A 15,779-nucleotide genomic window follows, 5' to 3' on the forward strand; every position below is an offset into this window, starting at 1 on the left:
AAAACAACTAGCCACACAATCTCTATCTCTTGCCAGGGGCCCTGCAGCTATGGACTTGGCAGCATCTCCTAAGTTGCTCTGTGTGGGAGATGTCTCTACGTCCTCGTGATGCCGCAGGGTGGGATTTAGCTGTTGTGGTTGGCAGGTTTCCACGGGACCAAATGCTGCAAAGGAAATGTCCCATGTGGGACAAGCATAGGGAAAAAGGCAGATCCGACAGATTCCTCAGCCCTGAGTGCTCTCACTGCTGTCAGCCCTGCTTTTGGATGGGTGAGGACTCCTGAGTGGCCCAGGCCAAGAAGGCACAACTCCTCCCCTCCTGCTCCCACTTACAGAGGGGCAAAAAGCCCATTTGATGACTGCCCTGATAACACAACACCTTCTGCAGTGGGATGATGTGGAGGAAACCGAACAGAGGCCAAAGCCAAAGGGGAAGCACCATTTATGGTGCTCTAGTTTAAGTTTCTGTGTAAAGCAAACCAAATAATGTTGGCCTTTCCATGTTGCTCTGTGCTAGGGAAACAGTCAGATTTGATCATGGACAAGGTATTTCTTGAGTGCGGACATAAATGATAAAGAACTGAGAACTTCCTAGAAGATGCTTTTAAGTGGCGTGTGACCACTGGGAAATCCTAGTGCCTGAGAAATGCCTGTCTCCTGACTTTTTCCTTCTGCTGTGCATTGCAGTTTGAGCACTGGTGAATATTTTTTGGCAATATCAGCTAAAGAGGAATTTAGAGAGATGCATCCAAGACAAGTGAAGAGGAATTTACCCAACTTCAAGATGGCAGGAGAGGGAAGCGGGAGATATTTTTCAATCTCTGGTACTCTTAGACAACCCCACATTTCTCAGAAAGGGCAATCAGGAGGTTTTCTGGGGCAGGAACAGCGGGGAAGACAGAGGCGTGATCAGCCATTCATGCAATGAACACTTACAGATGGTCCAGGATATCCAACCTCTCCTTTCTGACCGGGTGTCCCAGGATCTCCTGCATTTCCCTAGAAAGAGAGTGGGAAAGTCCTCTGATTCACTGTCTAGATGACTGAGCAACCCAGAAGCAGAAGTCAGGGAGGAAGGAAAGTCTGACGGGCAGTGAGCTTCCTCAGAGGGCAGCACGGCAAAGCACGTTTCTAAAGCAGGGTCAGCAGGGCCTTTCACAGTGGCTTACATTTTTGTTCAGTAGAAATGCCTCCTTTCTCTAGGAGGCCTCTATCCATGAATGTCTGTAGGAGGGCTCCTGGGAGCATGGGTCAACAGATGGGGGAAAAGATGTGCCCATCTTTCCATCCATTCATGCACAAGGGCCTACTGGGCAAAATTGTGTCGTGGTCAGACTTACTCTGCGGCCTCTGTTTCCTTTAGGGCCAGGGCCTCCAACACCACCGCGGTCACCAGGTGAACCCTGAGGTTAGGAAAAAACACAAACAGTAACTCTAGATGTGCACGGGACACCAGGGGACTGCTACATTGCTCGGAAAAGGAATGCATAGTACATCAGCTGCACCGTACCTTGGGTCCTGGGTAGCCTATGAAGCCTCGTTCTCCCTGAAACAACATAAGAGTTTATTTGAATCAAGAGTTTTAGAAAATAATCCTGGTTCTGCACCAGATCTGCAACAATTTAAGGTGTTAAATGATGGAGGGAAAAGTGAGAGAGACTGCAAGTTCCATTTACAGTGTTGTTCCACATATGATTAACGAAAAGAAAGCGGCTACTGTTTTTCAGGTCTCTAAGGCTAATATCAACGGTAAATGAGCTGTCAGAGATGCTGGATTATTATTTTTAAAGCTCCACAGATACTCATGGGGCTTTCTGGCTAAAAGTTACTGAAAGGTCATGCTTCCTGCTTGAAGCTAATATATGGTGGCAAAACCAAGACAAAAGCAGAGGGGAAGGGTTTGAAAGAGTCTTGCCTGATTTTTCCACCAGGTTATACTTAGCACTGATTTCTGTGGCTGTATGGAGTCTCTCTGACTTTACCTAGGCTCTGTGCCCCTCTGCGTGGCGACCTTTGTTAGTTCCTTGCCCTTGGTTTGTGAAGCCCGATAAGGGATGTTGTTAGAAGGACGTGCTGAGGTTATGCATACCTTTCTGCCTTTAGGACCTGGCCCACCAATTCCGTCTCGTCCATCTTCACCCTAAAATCGGAAAGCCAAGGGAATTAATGTACTGTCCTACATGAATAGCTTTAGCATCGCAGATCCAGTGCTCAGTGACATCAGTAGGGAGAACCCATTGACACCCTTGAGAGGTCCTTTTTTAGATGAAACTTTTGTTAGAAAGAAGCAGAAAAAAGCAGTGCTAAAACTACAGATCAAACTAAAGCCTGCTTAGCATGTACTCACAATGTGTAAAGTCCAGGTGAAAGTCAGCAGTGGGGAGCAGGCTAGGACATGACTCCCCAGTTCAGCCAATGCTGGGGGTGTACTTAATAGATGTGTCTGACCCACGCTTGTCCTTCCTTATTTGTACCAACCATTTTTTCACACATGGCCCCTCATCAAGTGAAGCAAGGAGAATGAGGTCCCATGAAATGGCTCAGATAATCCCTGAATCCCCTTTATAGGATAATTTGGACTAGTATACACAGTTAATTCAGGGTGTCTATTTATGCCTCATGCAATGAGCCAGGACAAGGCCAAGCACCTCCATATGAGATGCTTATGCCCCATGCTGTACCGTGCTAATAATCCTCCCTGTGTTGTTCTAGACAGCTGCTGCCCTGCAGGCAGATCTGAGCTATTAAAGGTCAGTTTTAAAGTGAATGTATTTCACCTCCTAAGAGTGACTACCATTACAAACGATGCTCGGGCCAGAGGAGGACAAACGAGGCCTATTTCCCTCTCTCATGTGAGATACAAAGTCCATAGGGGAGCTAAACTCTCTGCTGTGGAGGCCTGTGGCCCATTGCCCCAGGAGAGGGCTTAGTCCGGCATCCCTAAAGGTTGGAGTGCATGGCCATACTTACCATCTCTCCTCGTGGTCCCTGCTGCCCATTTTGCCCTTTGGGTCCAGGGTTTCCAGGCTCACCCTGAAGAAAACATCCATTAAAGCATATGGTGAAACTCCAGGGAAGTCCAAGCCTTTCCCACCCCATAAGCACTGGTTTCTTTAAATAAAAGCAGTCTGCAGTGGTCCTTGCAAGCAGAAAGACATGACTAGGCCTATACAGCTGTAAAAGTGCTTGCTCTTTAGCCAGACACAGTGATTTCAAGAAACCTGAACAATGTAGCATAGGACGCCAGGAAATCCTACCCAAGTGATGGTACTTTTAATAGTTGTCTTTTATAAGCATTTCAAAGATAAAAGCTCCCAAGCCCTGGGGGTTTTGCCTATGCAAATCAGCAGTGGAGTAGCCATGGAAATGACCCAGGGAGTGTGTGCATATCTGCAGAGAGAAAACCATATGGATGGTCTTGAGAGGTCCAGCCTGACCACCTTCCCGTATGGACACTGGCTGAGAATATGCCATGGAAAATTACTTAGGGATCTCACAGCCACTGTCACTCAACTACTTTTCCTGTCTGTTCAATGAAATAGGACCTTAATGAAACAGCCTTGCTGTTTAGCCTTGCTTTAGGCCACACTACACAAGCCAGTGAAGATGAGCTGATTTTGCTCCAAAATGCTCATTTCTGTTATTTTTTTAAGCTCACTCCTATCCACCAGCTTTTCATTGCTGTTTTAGCCGGTGATGCCCTGTGGTCTTCAAGACGTACCTTTCGCCCCAGGGGACCAATCCTGCCCCGCTCTCCTGGTGTTCCTGGTGTTCCTCCACCACCCTGAACAGAAACAGAGGGAAACACATTTACAACGTGTCAATAAAACTGGCTGCCTGGGAACTAGAGGACTTGGGAGATGGCAATCCTTTTTTAACAGCTATGGCTGGTGCCTCTCAAAGCACCTTAGGAAATTCAGAAGTTTAATTCCCAGTTAGGAAGAACTGAAGGACCAGGTCAGTTCAATGTGAATGTTAGTAGCAACCTACACTGTTCCTAGAGAAACCCCCACCCCCAGGAAAGGTGTAAGCAGGAGAGGCAAAGTCCTGCTCAGGAGATGGGCAGGAGGGGGAAATGCAAGATATGTCTGGCCTTACGGCCACGAGTCTTGCTGGAATAAATGGCAGGAGGGAAAAATAACTGCAGGGAGGGCCTCCAGCAAGCATGTGAGATGGTCGTGCTGTGGCCTGAAAGGGTGAAAATGTCACCGAAAATGCCCTGCCGGCCACTCAGTGATGTTAATTCATTTTGAAACATCACAAACCATACTGGGCCAAACCCTCAAGTCCTGACCCCTTTGTGGCTGCTTTCAATTCCCTCTTTTCTGTCACTCTTGGTCAAGAAATCTTTAGCATAAGTTGAGAGGAGAATCATACTGAAAGAGTGTGTTATTAAGGGAGAGCGAAACAAGTGTTGGAGACCTAGATGGGGAAATGGGAAGACACTTTGACTGTGTCTTAATTAGGCTCAGCAAGATTTTCTTGCTGAGTAGCTTTTGGTTGCTGACTGAGAACAAGCAGAAGGATTTACCCTTGGCCCAGGAACTCCCTGCTCTCCTCTCAGACCTGGCGTGCCGAGCTGACCAGGAGGACCCTGTACGGGGAGAAAAGAGAGATTGCGTCAAGTCTGAACGAACACGGGCAGAGCTGCATATTCTAAGAGATGTCACAGGGGAAAGCGAAAGCTACCGCACTCAAGAGATGATTTTTTGAACTTGTCACACCTTGCATGGTGCGAATGCAACGGCAGGTTCATATCCGGGGGCAGCACAGCCAGGCTGCAGTGCACCCCAGAGCAACCAGGGCACGGCAGCACTTGCTGCTGGACCTCCTGGAGGACCACTGCCTATGATTCAGTACACAGCTCTGACATAGGCATAACCTAACAGCATCACAAAGTACATTTTGCCTTCTCCAGCCTGCAGATTCACTGACCTGTGGCCCTCTCATGCCTTGTTCTCCAGCTGGCCCTGCTTGACCGAGTTGGCCTTTGGTACCCTGGAAGTGCAAAACAGTACACAAGGCAAATTAGCTTGGGGTGACATGGTCCAGACCATGGGAGCAGTAAGGAGACTTCAGGGCATGGGAAATTGCTTAATAGTTATATGGGAGAGCAGAACAATTTTATTTTTTTGTAGAAGGGGGTTACAGCAGAGAACGAGTACAGAACTGGTGGGTTAATTTGCCTCCTGCAAACAATGGACATAAATCTCCTTTATGTTTTGGTCCCTTTATGCAATTCTAGCAGCACACAGAGAAGAATCTGACCCAGGGAACACTACTGACGACAGACAATCCCATGTACAGGGGATGTCTATTTTTGCACTGAGCATTGAGTCCTGGTAGCATATGGAGGACTGATCTAGAGGTCCTCTCAACCAGGACATGGAAGGGGCCTGATAATATTGCCCATGTGGTTGAGAAACCTTGATCCAGCTCTGTCAGGGGAGGCTGCTGCCAGCCCAATTTCACAACAGCGGGAGGGAGATGAGCTTGCAGAGGAGGAGGGAAGTTTGGAGGAGAGACAAGGCAGAAAGGAAGAAGCAAAACCCACGTCTTCCCTCTTGGCGCATCCCTCTGAGCTCTCCGGCCTACGGCACCGCAGGAGCTCGGGATGCATTGCTAGGGACTGCAGTTACAGTGCTGGGCACCAAACACTTACTTTAATTCCTATTGGTCCCCTTCGTCCTGCCATACCCTGTGAACGAAGAAATGACGAGACTTGTTAGGCAAGGCACATACAAGTAAGCACATGCATTTCTCTGTTGCCCTTAGATCAGCGTATCTCTTTGTCTTTTCATCCAAAAGTTAAAATTTAAATAGTTTAAACTACTGAAGGTGGAATAGGGAGAGAGAAACCCACACCCCGCCTTGTGCAGAATAGCTTTCACGAGTAAACAAACTTTAGCACGTTTACTGCTTCCTTGCATCCCCCCCAGCTCTCCTGAAAGACGAGTTGCTCACTCACACGGGTGGGAGCATGTGTTTTGCCACTGTTTTATGCACCGTCTCTGCAAATGCCTTTGCCACGTACTCCTGGGAGACAGGCGGAAGCAGAGCAGCAGGGATCGCATCCCCAGGGATTCAAATGTCCCGGCTATGCCAGCTCCAGTTTCTTTTCTGACATATTACCAGACAATTACAGCTGTCTTATATGCCAGAGTAAATGAGGTGTAGCTTCACTGATATCAGTAGAGTCACTCTGGTGTGAATAAAATCAGGATTAGACCTTAAAAGTATGAAAATCATAGAAAACCACCAGGCCTTTTCATTTTAAGTGGTTTTTTTTTTTTTTTTTTTTTTTTATCACTTGTGGAAAGGCAAAAGGGAAGGTGCTACTGTTTAGGAACGAGATTTTTTGCAAAGGTAAGGAACAGATCCTTGGGGTGGTGTAAACTAAACTCGGCCCCTTCTGACTGCAGGCCTGGAAACTCACCTTCCTCCCGATTCCACCGTTTTGCCCGTTTGCCCCAGCGCCTCCAGGTTCTCCCTAAGGGAAATGCAACAATTCAGGTGAGAGCCCTGCAATAAGCAGGCACTGGGAAACCAGGTTCAGTTCTGAAAAAATGGATCCTTTCACGCTTTCACACAAACTATTCAGTATTCTAGTATTGATGGAAATCGTTCTAACACCTGACAGAGACTTTGCATCAAGTGTTTGGGCTAGTTCAAGCTGACATTTCCATTCCTTGGGAAATGCCTTCTGACATTTTAAGACGCATTTTTATTCTGAAATGAAATGAAAACGAGTTCTGAAATTTTCCAAGGGGTGTGTGGTTTTTTAAAAGGTTTCAGGTCAATCAGGGCATTCGGATTTGACAGTATAAACAGTTCTCAACTTTTCAGTCCTGATTTGTAATAGCACGTGAAGTTCATTTCCAAGCACAAAGTCATTTTCAAAGACAATCTGCAAAAAGGTTTTGTAAATAAAAAATAGGCCTTTTACACAAAACATCACCCAAATTGAACTTTTCCCAGGGAAAGTTTTGATTGCAATATAACAACATTTTCCAATGGAAAACTGCTCCATCTGAAAATGCATGATGAGTTTAAGAAACGTGCACCTTTTTGGCAGCATCCTTTCTTCTTACTTGCTTTGTTCTATCTTACTGTAAAAACAAAAAACAACAAAAGACAACAAAGAAACTTTACCATTGGTCCAATTTCACCCTTTTGGCCTCTGGATCCCCGCTGAGTATTATCAGCTCCTGACTCTCCCTGAAAGCAATACAGCAATGAAAAACATCTGTGTAAGTGGGACATGAAAGTCGGACACCATAGACTATTCCATGACAGCTCAGAACTAACATTTCTTTTCTTTTTTTTTCTTTCTCTTTTTTTTACTGAATTAGATGAGACATGTAACATCGGTGTTTTAATACAGACACAGCATTTCAAATGAGAAATGTCTCATTCCACAGTGCTCTGGAGAATAACCCCTGTGCCTTATTACCCATTGCCAGCAGCGCCTGGGCTGTGGGCTACGTGGGCCATAGCTGTTGCCCTTGGTCAAGCAGCATTTAGTGCACTCAAGGAACGCAAGCTTGCCCTCTTGCAGAAGACCCCTGGGACCGGCAGGAAGCGGGTGGAAAATGAGAAGATGCCTAAACCATATTTACCGGATCTCCGCGGAGCCCACGGTCGCCTCGTTCTCCTCGGTCACCTTTAACTCCCTTATCACCCTATGGCAAAAGAGAGAGGGTTAGCGAGAGGAACGTGCAGAGAGCCTCTCTGCTGCGACCCGTTTGGTCGAGGTCCCCGTCCCACAGCAATGGCCCCAAGGGACGCGCTGCAACCCTACCCCAGGACTGTGCCAGGCTTTCCCCACCCTCCACTCATTCAAACCCGCCCTTTAACCATCCGCCAGCTGCTTTGTAACAGCTAATGTGATAAAACCTACCCTCCTGCCAGAGTATCCCTTCTCTCCAGAGGAGCCTGGCAAACCTTTGTCTCCCTACAAAAGAAAAAATATGTTAGAGGAGCTTCTGCTGCTTCGAAGCATCTCATTATAAAGAAAAAAGAGCAATTAAAATGACTGACCTCTTCTCCATCAATGCCATCCAGACCCATTTCACCTAGTTCACCCTGCAGAAGAGAAGAAGCAAGGTGCAAATGGTGAAGTGTTCACCAAGGGAAAGGAGAACAGGGAGGAATTATGGATGCATTCACACGTTCACACTCACGGCTGCAGCATTAGAAAATAGCTCCATACCTTCTCTCCTGGGAATCCCCGGGACCCCTAAAGAGATCAGAAAAGGAGGTTACTCTACTTTTGCCCAACTCAACCCTGCGGGAAGTGCTGGGGGAAGAGGGGCTGTGCTTGACAGCAGACCCAGAGTCGAGACTGGACTTGTGTTTTAGCTGGCTGATCCAATAAAATAGCCTACTCCTTAGCCACAATTCTTTCTCCACAACTATTTTACTTACATTACCATTCAATTTTCTGACTCCCCGTGCCCCTTCTTAAATGAACCTAGATCCTAGGGTCAGCACAGAGACATATATTTTGTCCAAGACTGGATAGCTTTTTAAAGAGACTCAGTAGCCCAGCTACAATGAATGGGTTTGGTTTGTGTAATCCTCTGCTCCCTGCCAGTGAATCCAGGAACAGAGCAAAAGGTAGGAAAGATCACCTTAATGTCTCTGAATATTTCCCCCAGTAAGTTTCACCACTTTTTCTGGCTTGTAGCGTGACTGCTGTTCTGAGCTATTGCTCAAGGTCTCTCTTTAACATAGCAGGCCTGTTCTCACTTTTCTCCCTCCTTCTCAATAGCAGGTTTCCTCCCACACACCATTCCAGCCCTGGGCCAAGATATGCACATGCCACTTTTTGGGGTCAAGAAAATCCAGCTCTTCTCACAGCTTTCTCCTAAAGTCAGACTGCAGAATGCCGTATCAGTTTTGTCTGCAGTCTGGGTGATTGCCTAACCTCAATGGGCTGTCCTTTCGCTCTTCAGAGCAATGCTATGCTAACGCCGTGGTGTAAGCTGAAAGCATTTGTGTTTGGCCAAGCAGATACTGCTACTCGAGGAGACACTGGGGCTGTTGTGCAAGATCCTGAAGTGACAGGAATTGGCCTCCGTGGATTTCCACCAGCTGGACTCTGGGTCTGCTCTCTGCAGGCTCCTTACGAACATACCTTTGTTCCTCTCTGCCCGGGACATCCCTGGAAACCCTGCGTCCCGTTGACACCCGGTGGCCCACGCTCACCCTGTCACATGGAAGGAAAAGTGCAGTAGTCAAGGTTTGCCCACTACATACATTTTTCTGGCTACCTGTATGTATTTGCAAGCTTGGGAGGTGGCTTGTTGGTGCCACACGCATGAAAGCACTGTGCAATATGATTAAATGGAGCATCAGGCTTTGTAAAGTCAAGACCTGACCATGGCTTTTGGAGTATCCCCACCATCTCTTGCCTCTGTTGTGTAGAGGCCAACTCAAAGTCTTCATCACTGAAACACTCTTGCCAAATTAGGTCTAGGTCCTCAACTATGAAACAGTGTTTAAATTTCTCCTTTAAAAAAATGACAAGCAACCCTCAGAGCTGTACACAGAGCTCTAATCCAAGTCTGACCTTAAATCCCCAGGAAAACATTGCATTGCATGTAGTATCTGACGGCAGCATTTGGCCCCTGCCTCTGATACTGTAAAAGCAAAGAACAACGCCAGCCCCGTGGCCTCCATTTCACCTTTTGGGCGTGATGCATGGGGAGTTGTTTATTCCAGAGGTGATGTGGTATTTCATGAAGTAAGACTTTGGATGAAACGGTGCTTGTAAGAAATCATGGGACTCGTGTTGTCTGCCACTGTGACTGATAGAAACACCCCTTCTTAGTCTGATCTTCGGAGTAACTCGAGTTTCCTTTCTGTTGCATTCGATACTGATACCTTTGGAGTAGGCTACTCCTTTAATGAAATCAGGGATTTTATTCTGTTTGTGTTCGTGCTCACTGTGTCCTGCTCCAAGGGGATTGGAACTAGCTGCAAACATTCCCACCTGCCTTGCAGGAATAGCATAGAATTGGGTCACCTTGAAAAATGAGAATTATTGCCCCCCACCAGGCCCTCTCCAGCTCTGAGGGAGCTCCTTACTGCCCATCTCCCCAGGAGCAGCTGGGAACTGGACCGGCAACTCAGGACACGAGGTGAGAGGGGCCAGAATAAAGTCCTGTTTGCTCTCTCATCTAATCCATCCCCATGTCCCCAGCAGAAAATATTCAGCAAAAAAGCCCCTCAATACCATAGTGATATGGTTAGGTGCCTAATTTGAGCGGTACTGTGCACTTCAAGCAGAGCAGAGGCAATCACCTACCGGTCCTCCTTCATCACCGGGATAGCCTCCGTAGCCAATATCACCTGTAGCACCCTGGAAGACAGCACAGAGGATTTTTCATTTCCTTTCATAATTCAATAATCTCTCACTCAAGTGACTTTCAAGATTTCCCTGGATTTGCCCAAAGCAGTTGCTTGGTCATCTATGTAAATAAGTTACTGAAAGAAACAGCCTCCCTTGGACCTCCCCAGATTGTTTCACAAGACCCTTAACCATCTACTTCCCACCACTCATCTCTTTCCTCTTGTTGTTGCATCTTAAATTAGATTGTAAAAACACCAGGGGAGGGTCAGTGCCTCAGTCAACTGAAATCAAACTTCTTTTTGGAAAAAAGAAGACCCGTCCATCACCACCGTGGCTGACCAGGCCTCGCGCAGGGACCCACGGTTCGGAAACAACCTCACCCAATGCAGTGACTCACCTTCGGTCCAATGGGGCCCGGCACTCCCCTGTCTCCCCGCTGCCCGGAGCATTTGCATGGGACCCCACAGCATGTCCGTTCTGCGATGTTGTCCTGCAAAGAAACACAAACGGCACGATGGGAAGGTGTTAGAAACCTGGCAGAGCCCCAGCACCATACATCCTGCTAGCCCTCAGGGTCTGTGCAAGAGCGCCTGTGCCTAAGGTAGTGTCAGTCGGGCAAACATTTTGGGGTCTCTCTCCACCTGGGAACAGCCGTGACAGCTGTCCAGAGAGATGTGTGTTGTCAGACAGATTAAGTTGCGTGGATAGGGAAAATAAATCAACATTATCTTTTGCATACAGACATCAGAGGCAAGGGTTAAAATGGGAATTGAGTACAGCAGAAGTTGGAGAAGGACCCTTCAGGAGATCAGTCCCTAAAACAGTATCTGCCACCGAAGAGAACAACTTCATCTCTGAAGAAACAAGTCTAGACTGTGGAATATGCCAAGAGAAAATCTTTGTAGTGAGTAGCTCACCAGCAACCCACAAGCTGAGAATAATTTGTGAGCACACCTCAAAAGAAAAAAAAATTATATGGATTCAGAGAAATCACAGCTTGGTTTTGCATCATCCACTAGAAAGAAAAAAATCATTTTCTTTGCCAAGTACATTGCTGGCTGCAAACGTTTCCTGCCAGCTTTGCACATTTACATTTTGAAAGGATTTTCCTAGTCAACTGAATTGTATGGGAATGGGCCAAAGACTAGCTCTTATCCCAAAAAACAAAGTTCACTACTAAGTGACATGACTGCACTCTGATGTGCAGGAAAGTGCTCAGCAAGGTTACCATAGGACTCAGTGGTTAAGCCTAATCTTATTTAATGGATTTATTAACCTGCTGGAAAAGGAGGTGAACAATACTGGTGGCAGATGTGAAGTTGGGAGGAACTGGACATACCAGGAATAATAGTAAATTAATTCAAAGAACTCTAGAGAGACTACATAAATGGGAGGGAAGAAAATCTATGAGCTTCAGCCTGGAAGAAAGGCAAGCTCCTTCAGCCATCAAAAGTATGTCTGAAAAAAAAAGTGCTGTCTCGACGCAGGGAAAGAAACCTAGAAAGCTGTGCTTCTGCAAGAGGTTTAACAGGGGCAAGGCATGACTGCACATTAGCCACAAGCTTGCAGTAAGGTTAAAAAAACAACAGTATAAATATAGGCGGAGGACTGGCTTTTTGGCATGGCAGTTTTTGGCGCCTCCTTTCCTATCCCATTCGACCTAATCACATCACACTTAATGCACTGTAATCTCTGCTGGAGCAGGGCTTCTTCAGGGGTATTATGAGATGAGAAAGTGCCATGATTAGCTCTTAACTTTATTCGTTATGGCATCTGTAAAAGAGCTCACAGGACATAGGGACAGGAGAGGGCCAGAGCCGAGTGGGTGTAAATCAACGTCTGGTTTAGACCAGCAGAAGATCTGGCCATTGGCTTTTCTCCAGCATTACAAGGCAACGGTGCCTGTGCCAAGTTACTTACAAGTTGTTCTGCCAACTCGAAATCCAAGTCCTGTAGATTAACTCTGAGAGGCCTGTTGTAGGTGAAACCCCGTCCGAACTCTAATCGCATCACTTCTTCAAAATTTTTCGCTCTGTCCAGGCTGACAAAGACAAGAGCGTTGACACCTGAAAGGGGTGAAACAGAAGGCGCTGTGTCAGGGCAGGGTGCTGTGCCGAGCTTGCGCACCATCACACAACTCCAGGTCATCCTCTGCCTCCTTGTTTGCCAATGAAGCATGTTCAATCAAGAAGGGGCCCTGTCAGCAGTGACTGACCACTTTCTGTTGGAAACCTCATCCCTTGACAGCTTGGTTTTGACCTGACGTGTTACCTTTGGTCCTTGCTGGACCATTTCTGCAATGCCCAAGAAGGTTTTTGGACAGTCTAAAGGATAAGGCCTACGGTTTCCATCACACAGGGTTGTCTCCTAATGTCCCCTGGGAATGCTTGCCTTGGCACATGTATGTATGCAAATATTAACTGAATTGAATGAAGTGAGAGACTTGGGATCACAGCATGTCTGTCTCTGCCCATCCTTCCCTTTGCATATTACACGCATGCTTAAGTGGCAACAGGTAACTAAATGGCCAGGAAGGTGATTAAGAACAGCAAATAGATGTAGAATTCACTGCTAATTTATTGAACTCTTTATTCATTGCTGTCTAAAGGTGACTGATTCATTAGAAATGGTGGTAACATGGGCTGCATGTTAGCATGGACTGTAATCACTTGCTAGCTCAGTTAAAAATATACCTTCTCTACGCAAAGCGGCCGAAGCAGCCTCCAGCTGATCCATCGAATCATCAGCGCCATCAGTAAAGTGGATTACCACCTGAGAGAGAGAAAGAAAATTATTTAAGGCCCAGTGTGGGACAGCTTTGAAACACAGTCACTTGCAGCCTGGCTCAGCTCCCAGGACCTGGACAGAGCTGCACCAGCGAGAGACCTAGTCCTCGGGCTTTGGAGGTGGTCTTGCTGCAGCACGCTTTCTTCCAAGGGACATTTTGTCTGAGGTGAGACTAGATTATGCTCTTCGCGCCTTTGTGGGCTATGAACTTTTGCATCTCTCTGCCAGATTTACGTATGCCATATCATCTGGGTGTGTGTCTGTAAAGTGTTAACAGTTCAAATCTGGAAAGCAAACTGTGTACAGCCAAACAGGGCTCATGGCCACTGGCTGCAGCAGTGCTCGGCAATGAAGTGCTCAGCGGTCAGGACAGCGCCTTGCTGATGTTGTGAGAGTGCAGGAAATGAGTAGGGCTTAAGTGACCGAAGGACAGGCCTTTATTTATGAATTTACCAGCACATTGTGAATTAAAATACATCAAAAGGCAGCTTTCTCAGATGGTGCTGGCCCAATGGCCTTGACCTCATGCCCTGCTGGAGAAACAGGCTCAGTGTAGTGCAGTTTTCAAGGCAGGGAGAAACTCGAGGGGGTCAATGCTGACTTACCTTGGTGCTGCCAGAAGGTGCAGAGCTGAATTTATTCCGGTAGGATTTCAGCGTGTCTGCTGTGAGGAAATAGGGTCCCCGGGTGCGCATGCCTTGAAACCTCTCAAACAGTTCTGACTGGTACTCGGAGAAGTCCAGCCCTTCGATGGGTCCCCCACGAGCCTGCGCCATGATTGCCACCCTTACGGTCGGTGCTTCGCTACCCGTACAGCTGATCTTCTGCATCTGGGTTATTCTGTTCAGCACAGACTTTACTGTGGACTCCAGCCCTCTCTGGGAATTGAATATATTTTGTCCAGCCCCAACCTCTGTGACATCGAAGCCAAGTATCACATCTAAGTCACACTCTGAAAAGCAAACACAGAAAGAGAGGAGTTGAGCAATGGAACAGTTGCTTTTTAAGTAATTGTCTTCCTAATTTTTCTGTTGGACATTAGAAGCGCTCTGGGTTGAGAACTGTCACCATTCGATACGCAAGTCAGATAGGGTCCTGGTCCTGCCTCAGGCTTCCTTTTGTCACAGTAATAACTAAGCAGTTAGCTTGGGAAAAGTTGTGCTTTTTTTTTTTTTCTCCCCCCCCATGCAAATGTTGCTTAGCACTGGGATAAGCTGACTAAACCAAGTCCAAAAGAAGTCTGCTTTTTCGTTATGCAGCCAAGACTGCTTCTTTCTCTACACTGTGTGAGAGCCTGTCTGTAACTTTATAGTGTGCCAAAAACCTTCTGCCTGAGTTTTAAGTGACTGTCCTCCAGTCACGCAAAGGTAGAGGTAGGAGGTGAGATCCGGCTGACTGATCTCAGCTTCCCAAGAGGCGTTTTCGCCATGGCTAGGATTTACGTGGGACAACCTGGAATTAAGGCAGAAAGGGTCTGGCTATACAGGCGGTGAACTCGTTTGGTCCAAGCGCACAAGGCTGCGCCCCGCTGCAGCCTCGCGTTGTAGGAGAGGTAATGCCGAACCCAGCTTGCACCTCCAAATGACGGTTGTCCCATGCGGCCTCCTGCGAATACTTCAGACACAGCTCCCGTCTTACGCTCAGTCCTTTCCTAAGACTAACAAAACATCAGCCTCCCCACAGGCCCTCTCTCCAGTAATAGCAGAGTATGACTCAACCGCAAAGATCAGGGCTGCTTCTGTGCAGTACCCAGACTACAAATGAATTGAAAGTGGTCCAGGACAGCCAGAGATCCTGCGTGATTTCTATCTCACAAATGTCCCAGTAACCCAGACAGGGCAGATCCAGAAGCCGTATGAAGTGAAAGTGTCGTTGCCAAGACATTTCTTTGACGTTAATCATACTGAAGCTGTAGGGTGGTAGGGCTCTTCCTGGAATTAGGGAGGCATTTGCAGTTACCATCAGCAGTGGTTTCCTTTTCCCTGTGCTCAGTCTTTTTTGTCTAGTTTGGAGCTGCTGCTCAGTGCAGCGTTGCTATAGCTCTTCCTCTGCTTCTCCAGAGGTACAGGAGGTGTCTCTGCTCAGAAGCTAAAGGGTACTGAGGTACTGTCAGTCGAGCAAAGCCACTTGTGTGGGGAGTAGGACTTGCCTTAGTGTAGTAAATGAAACCAGCTGAGGGGAGCAATATAAAACCAATTGCCATATTTTCCCTTTTTTGACTTCTGAAATGGCCAAAGCCACAACTCTTCTTCTAAGGCAATTTTTGCCTAAAATTATAACCACTAGTGCCCTGGCCTTTTCTCATATACCTGTAACAAGATCAAATGGGGCATCCAGGATCTGTTAATATGAGCTGGCAAGAGAAGTTCTTATTGCCATTCTTATCATGCATGTCAGACTGAATGGCCAACAAGTCCAATTGGCCTGGTTGTAAATGCAGCAGGCAAAATAAGGACTATCACTCTTCATTTTTGTGCTAAACGAGTTGGTCGGGCAACATCATGAAATGACCGGTATCATGTGCCTACACATCTGGGGAGGTATCTAGTGAGATTTAGACCACAAAAGGCAGCTAAAGGAGCCATGCCAGTGCAATAATAGGAAGTCAATGGTAGGTAATTTGGTGACTGCCTAC

General features: G+C 47.0%; 1 protein-coding gene across 1 annotated transcript in view; it reads right to left on the reverse strand.

Moving 5' to 3' along the window:
- COL6A3 (collagen type VI alpha 3 chain) overlaps positions 1 to 15,779 on the reverse strand; it is a 66,343-nt gene that overhangs the window by 16,133 nt on the left and 34,431 nt on the right. The window contains exons 12-32 of the mRNA XM_067298705.1: positions 13,750 to 14,096; positions 13,051 to 13,129; positions 12,278 to 12,423; positions 10,755 to 10,847; positions 10,313 to 10,366; positions 9,140 to 9,211; positions 8,213 to 8,239; positions 8,041 to 8,085; positions 7,901 to 7,954; positions 7,620 to 7,682; positions 7,153 to 7,218; positions 6,437 to 6,490; positions 5,663 to 5,698; positions 4,936 to 4,998; positions 4,532 to 4,594; positions 3,722 to 3,784; positions 2,971 to 3,033; positions 2,090 to 2,140; positions 1,511 to 1,546; positions 1,341 to 1,403; positions 937 to 999 (exon numbers count right to left, since the gene is read on the reverse strand). Coding sequence (XP_067154806.1) covers positions 937 to 999; positions 1,341 to 1,403; positions 1,511 to 1,546; positions 2,090 to 2,140; positions 2,971 to 3,033; positions 3,722 to 3,784; positions 4,532 to 4,594; positions 4,936 to 4,998; positions 5,663 to 5,698; positions 6,437 to 6,490; positions 7,153 to 7,218; positions 7,620 to 7,682; positions 7,901 to 7,954; positions 8,041 to 8,085; positions 8,213 to 8,239; positions 9,140 to 9,211; positions 10,313 to 10,366; positions 10,755 to 10,847; positions 12,278 to 12,423; positions 13,051 to 13,129; positions 13,750 to 14,096 — 1,601 coding nt within the window. The remainder of the gene's footprint in view (positions 1 to 936; positions 1,000 to 1,340; positions 1,404 to 1,510; positions 1,547 to 2,089; positions 2,141 to 2,970; positions 3,034 to 3,721; positions 3,785 to 4,531; positions 4,595 to 4,935; positions 4,999 to 5,662; positions 5,699 to 6,436; positions 6,491 to 7,152; positions 7,219 to 7,619; positions 7,683 to 7,900; positions 7,955 to 8,040; positions 8,086 to 8,212; positions 8,240 to 9,139; positions 9,212 to 10,312; positions 10,367 to 10,754; positions 10,848 to 12,277; positions 12,424 to 13,050; positions 13,130 to 13,749; positions 14,097 to 15,779) is intronic.

The sequence above is a fragment of the Apteryx mantelli genome, chromosome 6 (genome assembly GCF_036417845.1).
Source record: "Apteryx mantelli isolate bAptMan1 chromosome 6, bAptMan1.hap1, whole genome shotgun sequence".
NCBI lineage: Eukaryota > Metazoa > Chordata > Aves > Apterygiformes > Apterygidae > Apteryx > Apteryx mantelli.